This window comes from Lemur catta, chromosome 9 (assembly GCF_020740605.2).
Source record: "Lemur catta isolate mLemCat1 chromosome 9, mLemCat1.pri, whole genome shotgun sequence".
NCBI lineage: Eukaryota > Metazoa > Chordata > Mammalia > Primates > Lemuridae > Lemur > Lemur catta.
In genome coordinates this window covers 82,741,006-82,764,727 of record NC_059136.1, presented here as the reverse complement: position 1 = coordinate 82,764,727, position 23,722 = coordinate 82,741,006, and the positions used below count along the sequence as shown (strand labels likewise).

The window sequence follows — 23,722 nt, the reverse complement described above, 5'->3', positions numbered from 1 at the left end:
TAAGATATACTTTAAGTAAACCAGGATATCCCCTTTTCTTTTTAAGAGAACTTAGATGGAAACACACAATGTTCTATTTCTGCTTGTCCCAAGTGGGAGCTCCCCGAGTTGGATCCCTGCCCACAGCACAATGAATTAGATTTCTTTTGCCAGTATTTCCCATCTGAAACTAGAGATATTTGAGCAGTTCATTAACTTGGGATCTAAAAATATAAGAAGGTCTGTATGGAATCAGCCAGATGTTCCTTCCCTGCTCTGCAATATTAAACTAACTTATTCCTCCTTTTGGTTCATGGGGACACAATTCTTTTCAATGTCAGCCCCAGCTCTTCCCTGGTTAATGAGAATTCTCATTTTCTCCTCATAACTTCTGTAGAAATTTACATACCAGCTGTCCCTACGAGGAAGGACATAGAATTAAAGCTGGCAAGGGCGAGGGCATTGGCATGCCAACCCCAAAAGGGTGGAAAGCTGGACTCACAGGCATCCAGGAGCAGTTTCCAGGAGCTCTTTGTTACATAGCTGAGTTTTCTCGATGTCTGTAACAGCCTGTGTCTCCGTGGGTCGGGTGCAGAGCCTGCATCACCAGCAGGGAAAGTGGGCAACTCTCTGAGTCACACGACCTGAAGGGAGAAAGGATCCCCTTCCCAAAATGATCCACATCGATGCCTGTCGTTTCCTCCTTTGCAGGGTCAGAAAGGCTTTTGAGTTCTGGGAGTCCCATAAGAAAATATAAATCCCGTGAGGGAGGTCACATCTCAGCTCTCAGTCAACACTTAGTGGAATTAGCACTTGGTGGAATTAGTTGCCAGTCAAGAGAGGACGGCACTTGTAAAATAGGTCTTTTGGTCACTGACCCCACTCAACTCAAATCTTTTCAAATATCCTGCTTATCTGTTGACCTGTTCCTCCAATCTTATAAAAAATGAAAGGAAGGAAGAAAGAAAGAGCCCACAAACACGTGGAATCTAAACCAATCATTAGAGGCACTAGAAATATGACACCCAGATACTTCTCCCCTAAAGAACATAACACTCTTATTGGTGATGACATAACAACTCTACTTAGCGAAATCTGATAGAGTCTCTTAATGGTAACATGACACACCAGGTGGAGCCAGTTCTGCTGCTACACTTCAAGCAGTGCTCTCCACCTTCTAGCCTGTTCCTAAGGGAGATGATTATTGGCCCATTTGTTCAAGTGTTTTGTCTAAAAATAACTGAAATTTAACTTTTACGGAGAATTACATGCACTTCTGGAAGTATTTTTCTCAGTGTTTTTAAGTGGGCTCTCCCACATGTCTCACCCTACCCTTTTGTTCATATGAACTCCTACGTATTTTTTATCTTAAACCTTTCCATTTATAGCTTTCAGTCTTCATGTTGAACCTGTCTAGTAGAAAATCTCTGTTGGGCTTCAGCACTGTCTGTATTTAACACGATGTGTTTCTTTCTAGGATTTAGATGTTGTGCATGGAAAACTATATAGTGAATGGTTTTGTGAGTTCTAAAGCTAACACAAATTACTCTTGTATTTTCCTATATCAGGAAATAAAGATGGAGGAAGCTATGACCCACACAGGTATTCACACTTTTTTATTCTCCTCGGCAGCTTCTTCCCCCAATAATTGCATGACCCAGTCATTTCAACTAATTTCTGTTTCTTACCATGTTGCACAGAGCACATCTTGGGGTGCATGCTTGTCCTAACAGCATTCTCCACCATATTTTGTCATCAGTCACAGATCTGTCATTTTGCTTTTAAATCAGCTCACTATCCCATCGAGATGTCTCAGAGCATTTACTCACTCCCATGCTTGTTTGCTTGTTGGATGATGCTTCTAAGCATGGAATGATGTGAAGGGGAAAAACCCACGTGGCCTTTGGGAGCCCTGGGAGAGGGTGGGAGATTTATTTTCTTTGTGGCGCTTACGCACTGATTTGGTGGAGAGGCTTCATAGAAACGGGGCAGAGATTTTTATGAAATAGAACATCCAAGACACAAAAAGACTAATGAGAATTTTAAGAGCATTCTGAAGCCAAAGTTGAAGGAAACAGAAAGAATGTCCTTGTGGATGGTCATTAATTAACTTTGGTGGTGAAAAGCAGCAGCCGGACATAAGATTCAGAAGGCTCTGCCACGTGGCGGTGGAAAAAGAGAAGGTGCTAGGGGCTGGGGACAGGCCATCGGGAGAGTCAGGACACTCAGAAAGGTCTCAGCATAGCACCGAAGTAACAGTGCCTGGCACGCGAAAACAACCCCCATCCATCCCTCCTACCTCCCTGTGCTTTGGAGGAGGGACCCGGACACCTGGTGGCCACGTCACTTGCTCACCCGGCAACTCAGCCATTGCTAACTTTCCACTCCAAGCACAGACCTCGGGCAAGTCTGTTGGAAACATGCCCTGTGAGGCGGGTGGGGACTGTCCTGACCACCTCTGCTGGGGGAAAACTCAGGCACTGATGTGCTAACTAGTAGCCTGGCTAATGAATTCGCCTGGGAGAAGAGCATCCATCAGCGAAACATGGACTCCATTGGTACCATCCATGTTAATATCTTCTCAGAGAGACAGAATATTGCTTTTCCAGGGCACCCTGTGCAGCCCACCGCCATTCCCTCCAGCCTCCAGAGCTGTGGTCTCAGAGTCCTCCTTCCAAATGACCGTAGGACAGGTGGGGGGAAGATGTAAACAAACAAAGGAAGCTGGACTTCTGACAATATTTTATAGCCATTTATATATCTCTTCTTTTTTCTCTCTTCTCTCCTGTTGTTGTTCTTTCCTTTCTTCGATCTGCCCTCACCAACCCCAGCACACATAAGACAGAGCAGAAGAACCCACTCTTAAGGGGGTATCCCCTGGGGCATGAGCTGACGAGGTAATATCCTATACACTGAGACTCTCTTGCTGCTTCCCAGGGTCCGCATTAAGACATTTCCAAAGTGCAATGTTATAAATGGACCTAACACTAAATATTGACTTTACAGTTGGTTTATGATGCTCTCCACTTACAGCTAAGGGATTGCCGGTCTAGTGTCCTTTTACTTTCGCCATGAAAGAGGAAAAAGGGTATTCACGGGTTATGACAAGCCTGGTCAGTGCTGAGTCAGAGCCATTCTCCAGGCGGTCGTCCCTGGACAACTTTGAAATAAAGAATGTTTAGCTCCACTTCGGGGGTAATTCAATGACAAGCATCTCCCCTCTTCCCCAGTCCCTGACACCACCATTCAATGGGCCAAATAATCATTTGTTTCTGAGGTCATTTTGATACAGACTTGGCAACTTTAGCTGTTGAAAGTACGTGTGCAGGCGTGACATGGTGTTACTGGCTGCTTTTTTCTTCCAAGCTCCTTACCAAAGGTCAGATCTGAGGATACTTTATAACTCGAAATAACTGGCATTTTCAGACTTCACCATTTCATAATCCATAAGGCAAGCCGTGTTTCAGCGGATATCCACGTTGTTGTAAGACAGGAATCTTGGCACAGGGTCACTGAGAGAACATCTGCCTAGTCACACCTGGGGACTCACTGGACACCCAGATGCAATTTGATGTGGCCCTACCTGCTCAGGGGATCTTGTAGGATTGAATGGGGACCGTAGGGACAGAACTGCGGGGAAACTGCTGTCTCCGATGGTGTCCCCAGGACAAAGCCCTCCGTTGATGGCACCACTTAAGGGGTTTCAGAGCCTTAATTCTTTCAGATTTTAATGATTTTAGAAGATTAATTAAGATGTACTTTTAATCATGAAATTTGATTACAAAAAAGACATGAGAGAAATAACAACCAGACCTGAAGAATTCAAAATTTGAAAATTCAACAGAGCATTTTAAAAATTTTATCTTGTACACGATGGACTAAATAAGTACTTTTAAACTGCCTTCTTTTTGGTAGATTTGCAAAAATTAATCTTTAGACTTATTTGGAAGGGATCTTCAAAAACCAAGTTTGTTCACTGTTCAATTTCTTTTCTTTCTTTCTTTTCTTTTTTTTTTTTTTTTTAATGCTGTTCCCTGTGCACGAGGCGGGGGCATCTGCAATGCTCTGCTTACTCACACTGGTCATTTTCCAGTTAAGACAAGCTCAGAGCAAGGGCACAGCTCAGAAAGTGGCACCAATGACTCAGGAAATAGTTTTTGGCTGGATTTGAAAGCAATAGCTTCTAACTGTATTGCAAAAGAGAGAAGGATCAACAGGTTGATGGGGTGTTTATTTTTCCCACTGCATACGAAAGCTGATGCTGCTACTCTTTGATGTCCAAGAAGAGCTCCTGGCAGCCATGGCCGGGAGTCCAGTGGCCGCGTGGGGCAGACAGTCAGGTGCTGGCAGCCTTCCCCTGGCAGGGCTGCTTCCCGGTGCTGTGCTCTGAGCCCGTTGGCTGGCAGACCACGCCGAGCTCCACCCTCAGCTCCGTCCACATTGCTTTCGCTTGTTTTGATTCATCTCCCCCATAGCGACAGTGTGTGCTCAGAACAGCCGTGGGTGACACAGCAGTGTGTCAGTGGCTGTACAGCACTGCGGTCATGGGTGTGGATGCCAGAGCCAGACTGCTCTGAGTTCAAATCCCAGTCTTGCTGGTGAGCATGCTTAGAACTGAGTCTGGTGGGTGACAAACCCCAATAAGTGGTAGGTAGTTTTGGTAAAATATAAAATAAGATACAGAACATTCACGTGAATGGAACAGTACATGAAAGGGAAGAGTAAGTAATACGGATTCCAAAGAATGTTAGCATATTTTATAAGAGACATAAAGGTCTTCATCAGCACGGCCATGTCTCCATCAGCAGTCACCAGCAACCAAGAGTTGGGCAGTCAAGTCCATGTTCTGAACTGCCCGAACCTCTTGAGATGAGAAGAAAACACCAGATCCTCACTGCCCTGCCCTACGTTGCTCTCACGAAGCTTCCCTGCTTCTCCTGTCTCTGTCACATCTCAGGGACTCCATCTTATTTTCAAGCTGCCTTGCTGGCACCGTTGGGCTTTTTTGCTTTAGATGCTCCAACAAGAGATGGGGCAAGGTCAGGGTTTGGGGTTAAAGGGACTGGAGGTGTGGCCGGCCTCCTGAGGCAATGAGGAGACTTGGGGTCAAGGTTGCTAGGGTGTAGGATAGAGCCAGGGCCGCACTGGGTGAGGCTGTGGGTTTGCCCTCTGCACAGAGGTGTGTCGTGGAGGGGCAAGTAGGCACCGACGTCCAGCCACAGCTCTGCTGGACACACCATGAGAACTGGACAGGGGTGGGGTGACAACAGTGGTCACTCTGGTCAGGGATAAAGTCCGAGTTGGGTTGGTCTAAGTTCTCAGAGAATGTTCGTCATTTTTTCTCACTCATCCAGTAGTGATTCTACACTAAGTTCCTTGTTTTGTGCACTGTGGAAGAAGAAACTCAACATAGCATTTGCAGAGCTCCTTAAGATCCTTCCCAAACTGAAGAATGAAATTTACTGTAGTCGGTTTCAATATTTAGGAGGGAAATGATAAGGAAAAACTCCTCCTTATTCGGCCATTCGACGGATAAATAGACAGAAGGGATCTAAATGACCACCTGTATGCAAGGCACTGCCTCCGAGGAGAGTTCAGTCAAGTGTGATAGTTACAATGCACAATGCAAAGTGCTGGGGCAGGGAATACCTAGCTGCGTAAGAGCAGTGGGAGGGCCCCAACCCAACCCTAAGGAATTAAAAGAAATTTCCCAAGGAGGTTGCATTTACGCCACATCCTGAAAGTGACATTGGAGTGATCCAGACACAGGAGGGTAAAGGAAGTCAGTCCAGCTAGAAGAGAAAACTCGTGTGAAGGCGAGGTTTGTGTGGGGTGATGATGAATGAGTTCAGTGAGTCCAAGGGAATGAGGAGAGAGGGATGAACTGAAGAGGCAGCCAGAGCCTATCTTATGAGGGATGTTTTTGACCATGGGTAGGAGTACTAAAAAATAATTAAAATTATATAAATTTTGATATGTGTATTTACTGGCCAATGAATTCATCACTAGATCTATTAAAAAGTTGTGTTTAAAACTATTTTTTTAAATTAAAATTTCAAAAATTCTGGACAAATGCTAAACTGAACAGGAGGTCAGTATAAGAGACAGAAACTGGGATTGTCCCAGGCAAGCCAGAAAATTTGATCACCCTAGTCATAGGGTGCATCAAAGAATTTTTAAATGCGATAGGAAGAAATTCAAGAGTGTGAAACTGGGAGAAATAAGATGAGAGGCTTTGGGTTGATCAGATTAAGTGACATTAATAATAGTCATGAGAACAGTGTTGTGGTTCAGATTGGGTTCAAGTTCTAGCTCCATTGCTTCCCAATCGGGGACCGTTTGCTAACAGTATTGCATAATTTGCTATGTTCCAGCACTCTTCCGAATGCTCACGTATATTAACTCATTTAACTCTCACTCTAACTTTGTGAGGTCAGTACTATTGTTATCCCCATTTCACAGATGAGGAAATTAAATCACAGAGTGACTGAGTAACTTTCCCAAGATTATACCGCTGATAAGTGGTGGGATTCAGACCCAGGGAGTCTGGTTCTAGCATGTGCTGTTCATCTCTACACTATACTGATTCTCTTGGACAACTTATTTAACCTCTTTATTCTGACTTAATTTTCTCATCTGTAAAAAGGTGATAGTAATACATGTACATAGTAATATGTAAGGATTACATGAAATAATACCTGGAAAGTAAGCCCTGAATTAATGTTATTCTATGATGTTTGATTATAAATTTTAATCATGAGAGATAAATTATATCAAAGGGCCCTGGAATTTTGAAGGACATTTACCTTGATTTTTTTTTCATTATAATAACTGTCCTGACAATACTTTGATGTTAATGGATGATAAAATGAGTAGTTTTTTTTATCACTTAAGTATTAAGAAAGTTATGTGCATTTACCAATATGTTAAATGTTATGTTATTTTAATCTGCCATTGACTATTACAGTTATTCATCTATAGATAAGTGATACATCTTATATTTATTTCTATTTCTTCACTGCCTTCATAGTTGAACATTCATTGCCTTTTATTTATAAAATAAATAGCTGTTCCTTGAATTCATCAATAAAATTATGTATGGAAATGTATAGTCTTCTATGCCTAACAAAGGCCTTTAAATAGGTGCTTATGATTGCCTTTTGGAAACTATACAGAACACCAAAATCAGAATCTCTGAAATTTCAAAGCCTAAATCAAATTCCATTTCAAGCTAAAATGTGTTATGTTTCAAGCAGCATGAAAATCACCCAAGATGCATAATGGTTTGTTCCCAGATATTGGAAACCTTGTGTCTTCAGAAAACTCCAAGAGAGCATGGAAGGGCTTAGGAGAAAGGAACGGACGTAGTAATGCGGATACTCCTTTCGGGCTCTCTCCATCTTGAAAATTACATTCGTACCATGAGGACTGACCCTTGGGGGAGAATAGCTATGTTAACTAAAATATATCCAGCCAGAAAGCAACAAGCAACACAACTATGATGCCTTATGGTTCTCCGGTTGACCCATTACTTGCTTCTCGAAATTATAGACATCTAGCCAAGTGAAATGCAACATTTGCTGCTGAGCACAGGTCCCCAGACTCAGTATGGGTGGATGCTGTACCTGAGATGGAGGGGCTCACACGGTATGAGGAGACCCAGAGGAAGGGCAGGAAAGGCCCAGTGGTGGGGATGGTGCTTAAATTTAATCTTGAAAGCTGAGAGCTGACCAGGATGACGAGAAGGGACACACCTTGTAGGAATAAATAACAAGCACTGAGCAAGGGGAGACCCTGGTACTTTTAGGAAATTGTACTTGTTCCATGGGCTGGTGCAGGGGCCAGAGAGGCTGCAGGAGTCGTCCTGAACCTGTAGAAACAATCCGTTCTGCTTCTTACGACACCGTTACCACATGATCATTGTAACACTGCAACTGCTCCGGGAAGAGTTAAAATTCCAGGCAGGCATGATGTCTAAGTGACCTTCTGTAGAATGTAGCATGATGCAATTACAATTACATAGTTATGTTTTTCAAAGTAAATAAGTGTCATTCGGAAAGAAAGGGGACAGCTTGAGACCCACGGGTATTCTTGAATTTCTCTTAGTGGTTTCATAACTTTTCTGTTGCTGGAGTTGGGTGAGAAATAGCTGTAACTTGAAAGCATCTACGTTGATTCCAAAAACTCACTTTTCAGAACAAACCTGTCTATACCTTTCTGCTCTGAAGGAAGAACTTCAGAACGACCCACGAAAAAGGCTTCCTTTTGTGAGCTGAAGACTGGAATAAACCAGGATAGACACGTGGAAAATTTCAGCTCCAGTGTCTAATAAGTGTCTGACCTTTCTATTTTGATATAACTTTACAATTACAGAAAGGTTGCAAGAATAGTTCCAAGAAAGTTTACTCCATTTGCTTCATTTTTGTTTTTTGGGGATTGTTTTCTCACTCTTTCCACACACACACACCTTTTTTTCCCCTGAACCATTTGTGAGTAATTTGCAAACATCATACCCCTTTTATATAAATGCTTAAGTAAGTATTTCCTAAGAACAAAAACATTCTCTTACATAACTGTTGTGCATTTATCAAAATCAGGCAATTGGACATGGTTACAATGCTATTATCTAATCCACATTCCATATTCAAGTGGTGTCAACTGTCCCAATAACTTCGTATTCACAATTTTGTAGTTTTCTTATTTTTCTAATCCAGGATCCAACCCAGAATCATACATTGCAGTAAATTGGCACCTCTTTTAAGTATCCTTTCATCTGGCACCATTCCTCAACTGTTCTTCATCAGTCATGGTATTTTAAAGAGTACAGGCCAGTTATTTTGTAAAATGTCCCTCAGCTGGGGTTTGTCTGATGTGTCGTCATGATTGGACTGAAGTTGTGCATTGTTGGCAGGAATACCACAAAAATCATGTCTCATTCTTGGGATATCTTATCAGGAGCTGCATGACATCTGTTTGGTGGTATTACCTTTGCTTACTTGGCTAAGGTTGTGTTTGCTAGGTTAATCTACTATAAAATTACTGGGTTTTTTTTTTCTATTTTAGTGAATAAGTAATTCATCTACTAGCTTTTGCAGGCATTCATGATTCTTGCCTGAGTCCTTTGTTATTAACATTATGGCTGCAAAATGGTGATTTTTCTAACTCTGTTGTTCCTCCTATGTTTCTTAGGTGGTATTCACACAAAGAAGAGATTTCCCTTCTAGTTATTTATTTATACTGATGGGGACTCAGATCCTTGTTTTATTCCATGAGTTTTTTTGCTATCATTATAGCGATGTTGATCAAATAACATCAAAATAAATAATTTTGTCTTAGATTTGGCCACTGGTGTCTCCTCAGCTGTCTTCTATGTGCTTCTGAAGTGCCTCCATCATTTTTCGAGCACTTCATTGCTTTCTGGCCTAACAGTATGTTCCAGGTTCATCTTGTGTTTGTGCCACCCACATCTAGCATCAGCCATCTCTCCAAAGGGCCCCAGTTCCTTTTAGAGGAGATGGCATTTGTACACCAAGATCTGGGTTTGAGGGATATAAGATTGCTACTGAGGTGTCTTTGCACCTAGACCCTTTTGGTGGATAGAGCTCAGATACACACACGCATACATTATTGACAACTATTCCTGTACCTACACATACATAAAGATATGTCTAATTGAATGAGCTAATACTTCTATATAAGGTTACCTTGTTTCTGATCTTAGTGGAAATATTCAGTGACAGGCAGGCTTTAGGACTAAGTTATATACCCTTTTATCCTGTTAAGGAAATAGCCCTCAAGTCTTTTTATTTTTATTTTTATTTCTTTCTTTCTTTTTCTTTCTTTCTTCCTTTCGTTATTTTGTTTATTTTTGTGTTTTTATCATTAATGAGTGTTGAATTTGTCAAAAAGCTTTTTCAGCATCTATGCAAATGTTCAGATAATTTTTCTCCTTAGATCTATTAACTTAATATGGAACATTATATTCATAGGTTTACTAAGAATGAATCGTCCTTTCAACCCTGGAATAAATTCCACTAAATCATTGTGTGTTATTTTCTTAATATGATATTGAATTCTGTTCACTGTATTTAAGATATGTGCATCAGATTTATAAACAATATTAGTGTGTAATTTTCTTTTTATTTGTGCTAACATTATCTTTTAGATATTATGTTAGTTTCTTTATTGCTGCTGTAATAAATTACCACAGTGCCTTAAAACAACATAAATTTATTCTCTTAATATTTCTAGAGGTCAGAAGTCCGAAATGGGTCTTACTGAGCTAAAATCTTCTGGGGGCTCAAGGGAAGAATCCATTTTCTTGCTTTTTTTCCAGTTTCTAGTGGCCACCTGCATTCCTTGTTCATGGCCCTTCCCTTCCTCTGTCTTCAGAGCCAGCAATGTAGCTAATCTGCAAATAAATCCCTCCCCGCCCCCCCTCTCTCCTCTTCCTTTCCTTCTTCCTCCCTCTCTCCAATGCTCTCTGGGGTCACATCTTCTTCTCTGGCCCCCTTAGCCCCCCTTTCCTTTATAAGGACCCTTGTGATTAGATTGTCCCCACCTAGATACTCTAGAATAATCCCCCCATTTCAAGATCCATGATTTAATGACGTCTGCAAAGTCCCTCTTGCTCTGTTAAAGGAACAAATCCACAGTGTCAGATGTGGACCTCTGTGAGGGTGAGGGGGTCCTTTATTCTGCCCACCACAGCTGTCAACCTTACACTTGCTTCATAAAAAGAGTTTGGAAGTTTTCTTTGATTTTCTATGTTCTGGAACATTTTATACAGCAGCAGGACTCTCTTTTTGTTGAAAGTTTGGGAAAATTCTCCTGCGAAACTCTGTGGACCTGGTGCTGCTTCGTAGAGTAGTTCTTTAATAACCTCTCCTTTTCTTCGATGGAAATTGTTCTACTTAAGCTTTCTGTCTCTATTGGGTCAATTTCAACAAACTCTATTCCTGAGTAATTATCTGCTTCATCTAAGGTTCTCAAATTTGTTTGCATTGAAGTCTGCAACGTAGTCTCTTGTGGTTCTTTGGTTTTTTTGTTTTTTTTGAGACAGAGTCTCACTTTGTTGCCCGGGCTAGAGTGAGTGCCATGGCGTCAGCCTAGCTCACAGCAACCTCAAACTCCTGGGCTTAAGCGATCCTCCTGCCTCAGCCTCCCAAGTAGCTGGGACTACAGGCATGTGCCACCGTGCCTGGCTAATTTTTTTCTATATATATTTTTTTAGTTGTCCAGATAATTTATTTCTATTTTTAGTAGAGACGGGGTCTCATTCAGGTTGGTCTCGAACTCCTGACCTCGAGCAATCCACCCGCCTCGGCCTCCCAGAGTGCTAGGATTACAGGCGTGAGCCACGGCTCCCTGCCATGTTTTTGATTTTATATATTTCAATGATTTTTTTTACATTTACTGGTTTATTATAAAGGATATTACAAAAGATACAAATGGACAGCCAGATGAAGAGGCACATAGGGTGAGGTCCAGAAGAGTCCTGAGTGCAGAAGTTTCAGTCCCCTTGGAGTTTGGAGTGCAGCACCCTTGTGGCATGTGGATGCGCTCCCCAACCGGGAAGCTCTCTGAACTCTGTGGCTTAGGGTTTTTATGGAGGTTCCATTGCACAGTCATGATTGATTAAATCAGTGGCCAATGGTGATGGACTCTATCTCCAGCCCTTGTCCCCTCCCCAGAGGTAGGGGAGTGGGGCTGAGATGCTAACACTCTAACGATCAGCCCCCAACCTAAATAAAGCTGTCTAGGGCCCCCCACTCAATCTCCTTAGCATATAAAAGACACTCTCAGCACCCAGGCAATTACAAGGGTTTTAAAATCTCTGTGTGAACAGGGAGTAGAGACCCATATATATTTCTTATTATGTCCCAGTCCAAACCTGGTCTCTAGCCATGGACCCCTTACAGTAAAACAATCATAAAAGTCCAGAGATACTGCCACATTCCTAGAATCCCATTCAGCCATTAATAATTAGTCCAGTCCATTATCATGTCACATGAAATGTCTCCCAGGGTGAGGCCACTCAGGTCTGCAAGCTTCCGTTGGATCTTGTCAGGTTCCAAAAGCAGGAGTGGTCTCAGCAACATATGGCCTCACCCTTTCAGGCATCTGGTATAACTGAGCTAAGACAATGTCATCTCTTGCTCTGTGCCTCTTTCAAGGTATTACTGTAATATTGGATTTCCCTCATTGCATAGCGCATTTATTCATTCCTTTGCACTCAGATATTATTTCTCTTTCTCTCCATTTATGGCCAAACTTTTCCACCTTTAAAAGGGACGTTAATTTCAGCCCTTGCACTGCTCTGGACTTCAAGCAGCAATACTAGTCGAATATTATTACTAGTCTAGCAAGTACCTCCCACTCCGTCTGCTCCCACTCCGACAGGGCAGGGTTACACAGGTGCAGAACTAGCGAGCTGTTTCTACACCAGGCAATATACCCACATTCACTGTCAACTCCAATTTTGCTAGATGGAGTGAAGGCACAACCCACCCCATTAGGCCCTTAGGAATTCTGACACAGTATTAAAATATACAGTTTCTTGCTTAGTAATCATCCCTGTTTCCAGCACCTGCAGTTGTATCCCTGCACCAGGTAGGGGAAAAAAAGTTGGGGTGATGTGGAAAAGAATTGCATAGTCACACCAGCATCCTCCCCTGTGCCCTCTCCTCCGTATCTTCCTGAAAATTAGAGAAATCTGTCCCGTGGGGCCCCTCCCTTATCCCTGTCATGTTGAGCATGTCCTTCCCCCGTTTTAGACACCAAATGTTTTAACCGCCCATTCCAGTTCTGTGTCGGACCATTACTGTAAGGAGGAGATGCAACATGGTATGTCCATTTGACGTGAAATCTCGTTGCCTACTGTTGGGCACCAGGGGCTGTGAAGTGTGTCCTTGATCTGAAGAAATGTAACTTGGAGGTTGAGCATGGTACAGAATCTCCTGTTCCGATCCTTTCATGTTATTTTGAGCATTTGTGTCTACCACTGGGTGTGCAAAGCACCGTCTGGAGTAAAGTGTCTGTTCTTGTCAGGACCCACGTATAGCCCTCGGGGCCACGGGCAGTGGTGCGGTGTAGTCCACTGTGTGCAAGGCCCTCCAGGGGAATCTGCCTCGCAGCCTCCTGCAGGCTCTGGCTCTCTTGCTGGCATTGCCTGCCTGAGAGGGCACAAGAGGAATAGTCTAGACTTAGCCCGTCTCTGTGTGGCTGCAGCTCCCCTTGTCCACCCATGTCGTGGACCCGACTGGCCAACTCAGGGAAGTGCACCAAAATGTCCACTAGGTGGTTCTAATAATACTCCAGTAAATATTAACATTTATTTTTGATCTGTCGTAGACTGAATATCTCCTATTTTGTTTCTATGTATTTCTCATTGCATCTTCTATAGTTTCTTCTTTATAAAGATGATTCTCTTTTCTTTTTCCTTTGGAATTTAGTAAGGGTTGTATTTTTGTCCTGTTGGTTACCTTTGTACTTACACATTTTTAATGCCCCACTCCCTGTTTTCTTATTTAACCTTTTATTATCTCCTTGGTCAGTTTCTAATGGCTTTTGCCTCCCAAGTATTGCCTGATTCATACTCAGTGAGCGTATTCTTTCATCTTTCTACTCCTCCTCCCATTTTTAGTTGCATTATTTCTACTTTGTCCTATAAAATGCATATATTATTTCTTTACCCTTCCTCTTGTTTTTCTCCTAGATCTGATAAATAGATTAATGCTCACTGTCAACACTTTTGCTGAAGTTTTCCCAGTGATTTCTTGGTTGAACAAAGCTACCCTCTAGAACTGAGATCAACATCCCCCAGGCCCTGGACTGGTATGGTCCATGGCCTGTTAGGAACCCTGGGCTGCACAGCAGGAGGTGAGCGGCAGGTGAGCAAGTGAAACTTCATCTTTATTTACAGCCGCTCCCCATCACTTGCATCACCGCATAAGCTCCGCCTCCTGTCAGATCAGCAGCAGCATTAGATTCTCACAGGAGCACAAACCCTACTGTAAACTGTGCATGTGAGGGATCTCAGTTCTGTGCTCCTTGTGAGAATCCAATGCCTGATGATCTGAGGTGGAGCTGAGGTGGTGATGCCAGCACTGGGGAGCAGCTGCAAATACAGATTATCATTAGCAGAGAGGTTTGACTGCACAATAAATGTATTGCATTTGAATCATCCCAAAACCATCTACCCCCCATCCGTGGAAAAATGGTCTTCCATGAAACCAGTCCCTGGCACCAAAAAGGCTGGGGACTGCTGCTTGAGAAGATTTCTCAGCAAGAGCTGATGTGCACAGCACTGCCTGCATTCTTACGTGTTTCAAACTATTTTTCTTTAGTCGTGGTACTTGAAGAAAGAGAGCTTGGCTGGATATAAGATTCTTGGTTCATACTTTAATTTCTGATTTAAGACAGTTTTTCCATCCTCAGATGCTTGACTGAGAACATTTTATTCACTTAGCACTGGTGTGTTGTGGTTTTCTTCACTTTATGGTTTATTTTGGTGGGGGCATTTTCTTAAGATGATAAATTTTTTATTCTTTTGAATAAAATAGTCTAGACCTACTTCTTCCGCACCCTCTCAGGCATGTAGTGCCAACAACAGAGCCAGAGACTGCAGAAGGCTATGGGGCAGATCATTTAGAGTCATTTTCTTGCAGATTTAGGCTGTGTTTATTTCATGGATTTAGAGTATTTACAAGATTCCTAGTTTAAGAGCATTCTTTTCTGTCAGTGTAACCAAGTACACTTTCTCTTTACCTTTTTATTGTATTATTATTTGGGGGTGGGAGTGGGAGAGGTTGTGTGTCCTCCATTATTTTGTTTCTCTTTTTTTCTTGCAGGACCTGAAATCTACCCCCTTTTTGCTTCCTCCTTCTTTTACCACCCACTTTCCAAAGGGTGTTTCCCCTTCCCTTGGCATCCATTTCTGCCCGAAGCAATGCCTTTCAAAGACTTCTCAGTCCCATCCTCACTGCCAGTGCTTGACTGCCAGGACTCCTTAGGCTACTTTGTACTTAAGGTTGATGTTCTTTCCAGCAATGGCTTCAAATCCATCTGAGACTCCATCGTCTCTCCCCTCTTCTCTTTTCCATCCTGTTTTCCCAGGGCTTGTGGCCCAAGTGTCACATCCAGCTCTGCTGAGATGTGATATTAACTATTTCTTACTTACAGGCCATCTGAAGATTGTATCATTCTCTATATTCTAGTTATACTGAGTGTGTGGGTTTTGTGTAGTTTTACTTATTCTTCTTGCTGATCTGTAGTGTTGTGTGGGTAGTTCATTGCATTAATCTAGACCACTTCTTTCTAAACGGTAATTGGGCACAACCAGAAAATAAGTGTTTTTCTGCAGGACTCTCATGATCCTAGAGATGTAGAAGGATCTGAGGGAGAGAAAGCTGGTGCATTCTTGGCATATGTGAAAACCAAAGACTAATTTATCAAGGGCATAGATTTATCTAGGACATAAATAAACTTTTAGGTAAAAAAAAAAAAAAAAAAAAACAGATCCAAGCATTTAATTTGAAGAGTTTAATAGCATTCAAGTTTGTTTTTATTCTGAGTGTCAGGGGATATAAAATAAAAGTATCCTATTAAGCATTGCCTATTATATTAAAATGCTTTAAAATTAGGCATTCACCCAGAATCCTATAAGTAGTAACAATTTCATCATACTGTTCCCACACCTGACAGATGAAGGACCCAGACTTAGAGAGACTCACTCACATGCTCTCCTGGTTACAGTGTTGATTTTAGTGGAACCAGGAATGAAACGTAAGTCCCCTGACTGAGGGGACAGTGCCATCTCCAGCACCAGCCATGTTTTGTCATACAACTTGTCACTCATTTGATCTTCATTCCAATTTTTTGTCATTCAATCACTTTCATAACCTAAGGCCACTCCTTAATACCAAATTGCTAGAGGGAAATGCTTTCTGGTGTTATATTTTTAATTGACTTGCTCTGTAAAAGCAATGTAAGTTGCTGGTCCAGAGAAGTAGGCAACAGTTTCTCCACTAATGATTCACCCTCGTCTCTCTCTTCACAGAGGACAGTTATGGGACGGATGGGAAGGTTAATCTGCCCAGTCTCACTGCAGACATCAACTGGCAAGGCCTGGAGGCCCTATACAGTGTGAATGAAAGTATCTATGAGTACAGACAAAACTATAGACTTAGTCTGGTTGACTGGACTAATTACTTGAAGGATGTAGATAGAGTATTTGCACTGCTGAACAGTCACAATGAGCAAAATAAGACGAGTGAGACTCAGCCTGCTCAAAGTGATGGGTTCGTGGTCATCTCTGCTGAGCTCCCGGTGCCGGCAGAGATGGCTTCTGCTGAGTCAGATGAAGACCCACGTCGTGTGGTTGGGGAAGCGCCTCACTTGACCTTGCCGGCAGACCTTCGAACCCTGCATTTGAACCGACCAACATTAAGCCCAGAGAGTAAACTTGAATGGAATAATGACATTCCAGAAGTGAATCGTTGGAATTCTGAACACTGGAGAAATAGTGAAACTGAGAAATGGATGGGGCACGAAGAGAGAAATCATGTTGACGCCGATGTCAGTGGCAACGGCGTGACAGAGCTGGTGCTCCAGCCCGGCCCCAGGCCGCAGGCCATTGGCAGGCGCCAGAAAGAACTTCCCCTGGACGGCGGATTAGGAGATGCTTTTGAAGATCAGCTGTATCTTCCTGTGCACCCTGACAGAACCTCTGTTCACCAGACGTTCAGCGTGTCCACGCTGGAACAGCCTGTTGATCCCAGCGTGGCGGAGAGGGTGCTGACCCGAGTGGAGGGTCGAGAGGAGGGCTTGCAGCATCCGGAAGGCAGTGCCTCCTCTCCGCTCTCCTCTGATTAGATCACATTGTTCCCTTACCCTGAACACAGTATTTCTTTTTAACTTTTTTTATTTGTAAACTAATAAAGGCAATCGTAGCCACCAACATTCCAAGCCACCCTGGGTACATTTGTGCAGCAGAAGTTAGTGTGGAGGTCAGCAAGCATCGTGCATGCAGACACTCACTGTTATGATACATTTGCCAAGAGTAGGAAGAAAGGCTGGGGATTTGTTGGTTGCTTTTTGTTTTTACTAAAACAGTATTATCTTTTGAACATTGTAGGGACAAGTATAGAAATGTTATCCAGTCAAGATGGATAGAATTGTGCCTTTCTAAGTTTCTAAAACTGACACACTCCAGTGACTCTTTCAGCCCACTTCCACTGCCTGCATAAGGAAGTTTTGATTCATTTTTAACCACTGGAATTTTTCAATGCCATCGGTTTTAGGTCAATGATTTTGCACTTTGAGATTAGAATGCCAGTCTATTTGGTTAGTCTTAGTTTTTATTTTTACAGGCTTAACAGTCTCACTGTTGCTGTCAGTGTGACGAAGTAAAATAGACACCCCCCCACGACCCAAGGATGACACACAGTATGGATCACATATTGTTTAACATATGCTTTTGCCAGAAAATACTGCATTGTGTTTTACCTCGACTTGCTAAAATTGATTAGCAGAAAGACATGGCCAATGATGTTGGTGGTAAAAATAAATAAATAAGCAAAACAAAGATTGCCTGCTTTCTCTGTGCCTAGCCTCAAGGTGTTCATCAGATGTTTAGGATTGCTAAATTTTAGTTATTTTCTTGACAGGAGAAAAAGGACTGAAGACCTTTGAGTTCCATCTTTATTTTGTTTTCTTGGCCTGGGTCATAACCTTAAATGTTGACAAAATATATTTTGTTTTGAATTTACACAAGGAATTTTTTTCAACACAATAAAATCATGAATGTTCCATAATTTAAATACACCATAAAGGAGATTAATTTCTTAACATTGTGTTATATGATTATTTTTAAGGCCTTCACCGAGTTCTGGGTTTTTTTTAAAGACATAGTTCAAAATTACTTTTGAAAATGTATTCTTGAAAATATCATTGTTTTGTATTAGATTTTTAAATACCAGCTAAAGGATTACCTCACTGAGAGTCATCAGTACCTATTCAGCTTCCCAAGAAGGTTTCTTTGGTTTAGCTTAACAGTGGTTTTCTTTTTATTTTTAGATGATTCAGTTGCTTAGATAAATTGTTTTCTTCAAGTGTTTAAGGTAAACTCTTTTAAAGAAAATTTAATGTTATAGTTGAATCTTTGGTAACTTTAAGTCTTTATCATAGACTCTGTACATATGTTAAAATTAACTAGCTGCTTCTCAGATATGTGTGTCATCGGTTGGATGACAGAATAAACATATTTATGGTCATGAATGATGTGCTTTGTAAAAAGATTTCAAGTTATTAGGAAGCATATCGTGTTTTTTTAATCTTATATAATATTCTGTGATACTTTTATAGAACAACTCTGGCTTCAGGAAAGTCTAGAAACAATATTCTTGAAATAAAGGGTGTTTAAACTTTACCTGTTTCAGAGAAATGAACTTAACCTTGTGGTACAGCCATGCCTTGCAAGTAAAATCCTGGCCTCAACTTACGTAACTGAATACTCGCCATTCTTATAAAATTGACCCAAAGTCAGTGCGTTGTAGAACACTCTCAGATTCGTCATTTTAACGTGGATTTACCATATTGCTGTTGGGAAGTGGGAGAGGTGGCACTACAGTGGCTTCCTGGGCACAGAACTTGGGCAGTCGCAAAGGGCCTACATTGGTTTAATGCTCTGATGTCACCACCTTGAAATCCTTAATAAGTTTTGAAAAAGGGGCCCCACGTTTCCATGTTCCACTGGGCCCTGCAAATTATGTAGCCGGTCCTGGGCAGTGCAAATGGAGTTTTTCAAAAGCAAAGGGACAGGGACACACCCAGCAAAGGCAGTTTGGGTTCTTTTGGGACCATGAACTTTGGTAGAAACCTAACCATCCTCCAAGACCTCAGGTTTTCTGATTGACAAACTCCATGTGCTTCCTTCTGTTTGTTATAAATCTCCTGAGGAGATTTAGCCTTCAGGTAGAGGGGCTAAGAATCTGAAATGTCCAGAGATCATAAGGCTAAAAATAAGAAAAGCAAAGGACCAGGGGACCTACTGGTTCAATGCTTGGATAACTGAGGAAACCAAAGTTTCCTTAAGAGAACAGAGTCTAAGTTAACAGTGTTGTCCAAAGTCATGTCCGGGTGCCCTGCTCCTTGTTCTTTCTGTAAATGTGCCAAATGTTGCCATCCTGGAGGAAATCCCATTTTAGTTCAATTCAGTAACTGAGTAGTGAAGTACCAACTACATGGAGAGGGCATGAGAGAGACTGTACGGCTCCCAGGGCTGTATTTCACAGACTGCATTTCAAATCTTGAAGGGGCCTTAGAGATTGGCCAACTGGCCTTGCTTGATCTGGGAGGAAGCTGACACCCAGGAGAGCTGAGCTGACCTCTGCATTGCCCATTCCCCATTCCCTACAGATTTAGAAGAGGAAGAGATTTAGCAGAGGCAAGGGCCAGCCCCTCTGCACTTTCTCCATTTATACACACACACGTGCACATACCAGGTCAGGGAAGAGAGAGGCCCTCGTGGGACTCCATCCAGTAAACAGCAGTGGAAAGAACAATGAACATGAAGTGGAGGAAGACCCAAGTTGATTTCAAAGTCGAATTTTTACTATTTGTGTGAGCTTGGAAAGGTCACAAAGAGGTTTGGGTCAAGAATGGCAAATATATAGCATGTGCATGTGTGTGTGCATGTGTGTGTGTGTGTGTGTGTGTGTGTGTGTGTGTGTGTGTTCCCAAAATGTCCCCAGAGAAGACAGTGCTAAGCAGGACACTTGTCCATTAAGCTAGAGCATTTGTGGCCTTAGAGTTCTTCTCAACACAGCTGACTACTTACTCCAGCCAGCTATGCTGTTGAGTTGATGTTGATGTGCATGACAAAAACCAACTTGCCATACCCAAACCAGATCACTTCTGAGACCCTTCCTAGCCTTTAAAAAAAAAAATCAAGCAAACAAACCTACGATCCCCAGCATCTGCAGGGTTTTTGGGTTCAGAGAGAAGGAATGAATACTGAACACCCCTACCCCTTGCCAAACATATCTAAATATTTTGGCTTTTTTTAAAAAAAGAATTTTAAATGTTTATTTTTCAGGGCTTGCTTAAGATCCTCGATTTCCCAAATTAGTCCAATTCTGCTTGGTATTTCTGAAATTTATTTTAATAGAAAACAAAGACCTTCAGTTGATAATGAAAACACACAGGGCATTCGATACCTCAGTATGCTCCACCACCCGGGTCTTTTAGGCCTGAGGACGTCTCCCAGAAGCTGCTGTAAAAGCCACAATGGTCCCCTAAGCCCCTTTCCCCCTCCTGCCTCTCCCAACTCCCAACACATCCCACACTCGCTGCCAGGTGAGTCTTTCCTGGCCTTGCTCAGACCTCAGCCTCCTGCTCGGCAGTCTTCGGTGCTTTCCAGCACCCCCCATGTTGCAGACTCTGAGACACAGAAACTCTCGCCCTCCACCCCTCACCTGGCGTCCTCCACCTCACCTGTCTCCTCAGCTTCCCCGGTCAGCACCACCTTCCCAGGCCCGAGTTTTCCTCTGACTTCCCATCTACCCTCCTGTTTATAGTATCTGCCCCTGTACCTCCTCTCAACCTGGAGAAATCCCATCCACCCTTCAATTTCCACATCAGTTCAAATTTTACCTTTATTTCTCCTTGCAAACTTTCCCGGACTCCCCCATTCCTGGACATAATAAGCTCTCCCATTTGGAACTCTCTCCCAAGTAAGAAAACACAGGTGTTGGACCAAGTCTGTGGGCAATGGAGGGCCATGCTCACAGTCTCACTCTTTCCCCATTTCTGGCAAAGAAACTTACCTGAATGTTACCAACTCACCTTTCTCATGTGCTGTTGGCGCCGAGGGCTTTGCCAGCACAGTGCCTGACAGCGAGCCCACTGCTGTGCGACGTAGGAAAGTGACTTCCAAATATGGGACTTCTCCTGTTGAGAGTAGGTGCCTGACCTCTGTGTCAGGGAAAGCACTGCAGGCAGCCACACACATTTGGGTCTTTTGTGCTGAGCACTGCCTCACTTTTCAGCCGGCAGATGGACGCAGCAAGCAAAGGTATTGCCTTCTGTGGACTCTCCGGCCCCCCCACTCACCGGCCTCCCAGGCCTCTGGGGTCCAGAACCCGTGTCCTCCCGGGATTCCTGGCTTCCCCCACGTTCCTCCACCTCCCAGCCCCAACAGGGCAAGTGACTCAGAGTTAGAGCAGAACTGACGCAACCTCCACGACGTTTCAGCAGAAGGGAGGTCACTGCCACCCTAATCTGTTTCCAGAGCCTCAGAGCCCCACCTGCTCAAGCCCAGGACCCAGAAGATCCGAGATTGGCACGGCATGTGTTTCCCACAATGACCACTAGGTGTCGCGCTAGTGCAGCTAAAGACAGCTTTGCGTGGTGCCGGGACCTGCCCCCGCGCCCCACCCGGCAAAGCGTCCGCACATCGGTTTCTAAAGCAGCGGCGCTCCTCGCAGGGCCAGCGTTTTGACAAGAACGCATCTAGAGCAACTTGATTCATGACAGACTTGCTCTTTCTCAGTGCCTAGCATCTTAACCATTCCAGCAGGCGAAAGAACAGCTTTTGCTTTCTCCTGATAAATTGGAGCTGCATCAAACTCTGATGTTCAAATTGAAAAGTGAGCACTGAATATCGATCTCCTTGCTTTCCAATGTCTTTGTTCAATTAAAAATGTTTTTTGGCTCCCGCACGCTGAAGCCACAGAGACTCTCTCTGCCCAGCTGGCAGTTTTTAAAAGAGAGAAACTGGATGCTTCTTTTTTTATTTTTTATTTTTTTAATTTTTAATTATTGTGGGTACATAGAAGGAATTCAGAAGACTGTCAGGGAAGTGGATGCTTTTTAACAGCTCTTAAAACACTGAGGTTGTACCAAGTCCCAGGCTAAAGCAAGGAAGGCAAGTGACCACGTTCATCACCTTTCCCCCTCCTCATTTCTTAAATATTTCCTAATGTGTCTATTTCAAAAAGCCCAATACTGTAAATGTTTCTGCCTATACCCTGCAAGTGTGAGAAATTTAGGAAATCTAAGCAAAAGGAGATATCCTTTTGCCTAAATTATACACACATCATTGAGAAGATGGTGAATTTGGGCAGGGGTTACTATTTGCTCTTTGCATAAAGAGCTCCCTTAATGAATGCACAAAGCCTTGGGGGAAATAAAGGTTTGCCCAGAAGTCAGCATGGACACATACACTCCCAATAACTCATGTATCTGAGGCCACTCCAACCTTGTTCTTTCAGTGTGCGGTGGGGTGAGGGGGAGAAGCAGAAATCAATTGCCCAGCTTCCCACCTATTGAGTGCTCAAGGCAGGATTCTAAATATAACCACGTTGTGCTTCAGGCTGTGAGTCATGCTGTTATATTTTCATGACTCCTTTACTTCCTTCTGCTTCTCACCCCAAGTTTTAGATGCCAGTGTGTTTAGAAAACTCTGCTGTTGGTCAAGAAATACCTCCAAAGCCAGTGCTTTTCTCCCTAGGTGGAGTCTGAGCACAAGTACTCTTTTTTCTTTTCTGTCTTTTCTTTCTTGAGACAGGATCTCCCTTTGACGCCCAGGCTAGCGTGCAGTGGTGTCATCATAGCTCACTGCAACCTCACTCCTGGGCTCAAGCAATCCTCCTGCCTCAGCTTTCCCAGTAGCTTGGACTACAGGTGTGCCACCATACCCAGTTAATTTTTCTATATTTTGTAGAAATAGGATCTCATTTCTTGCTCAGACTGGTCTGGAACTCCTGGCCTCAAGCAATCCTCCTGCCTTGGCCTCCCAAGGTGCTAGGATTACAGGCATGAGCCACAGTGCTGGCCTGAGCACAATTTCTTGCTCTTGTCTCAGAGCACTGGCTTTAGGGCCCCTTAGCAACATATGACAAGTTTGCTAGTCAGTAGAGATGGGAGGAAGGAGGCTTTTAACTGTTTTGCTGGCCAAGTTTTGATATTCACTCCTCTGGAAATCATTCTTTTTTTATCCTTGAAATGTACCCTTTATTTACCAGTTTTTAAAATAATGATTTGGACTCTTTTGGAAATCATTCTTAACCTATCACAGTCAACTATGGGGCAAAGAATAATACCCACCAAATGCTCACCATTTGCTCCCCTATATTTTCAGGACCCCAGGCAGGGCCATGAGATTAGTTTGGGCCAATGAAATGGGCACAGAAGTAACATGTGTCACTTCCAGGCTGAGAAAAAGAAAAGCCCTTTAGCTAGTCTCTGGGATCTTCCTTTACTTGCCCAAGCAACGAAGGCCAACCCTGGAAGTTCCAAACAGTGCAGCTTCAAGATGGTAGAGCCTCTGTGGGCCTAGATCCCTGAGGGACCACGTGGAACAGACCCATAATGGACATGTGATCTGAATGAGAAATAAACCTGAGTGCGCTACGAAGCCACTGAGATTTGGGGGGGTAGCATGTTATAATATTTAAGCATGAGTTAACAAACCATGTTCAAGGCATACGGTTCTGCATTCTGAAAGTCTGTTTTGAATTTAAATAGATAAGTGATGAACTACTTAAAAAACCATTGTCGTTGGTGACTCCACACAAAGTTTGCTTTGGCAGGCTACAGTGCTGACACTTTACACATAGAACATTCTGCTTCAAGGCAGAGTTATCAGTTATGCAAGGAGTTAATTGTGTGGAAGAGGTGGAAGTCACAAGGGCTTTGTTGCTTCATCTTTTCAAACAAGAAAAATCTAGAGACAAATTAA

At 43.0% G+C, this 23,722-nt stretch overlaps 1 protein-coding gene across 4 annotated transcripts in view; it reads left to right on the top strand.

Moving 5' to 3' along the window:
- Window positions 1–18,409, top strand: part of SULF1 (sulfatase 1) — a 162,666-nt gene extending 144,257 nt beyond the window's left edge. For 3 of the 4 annotated variants that reach the window (XM_045561945.1, XM_045561947.1, XM_045561948.1), the window contains 2 exons: window positions 1,548–1,581; window positions 16,040–18,409. In XM_045561945.1, the coding sequence (XP_045417901.1) occupies window positions 1,548–1,581; window positions 16,040–16,070 (65 nt within the window). In that variant the 3' untranslated portion in view covers window positions 16,071–18,409. Of the gene's footprint in view, window positions 1–1,547; window positions 1,582–16,039 lie in introns of those variants that run through there. The other variant, XM_045561949.1, reaches the window with a different exon arrangement.
- Window positions 18,410–23,722: the final 5,313 nt, after the last annotated feature.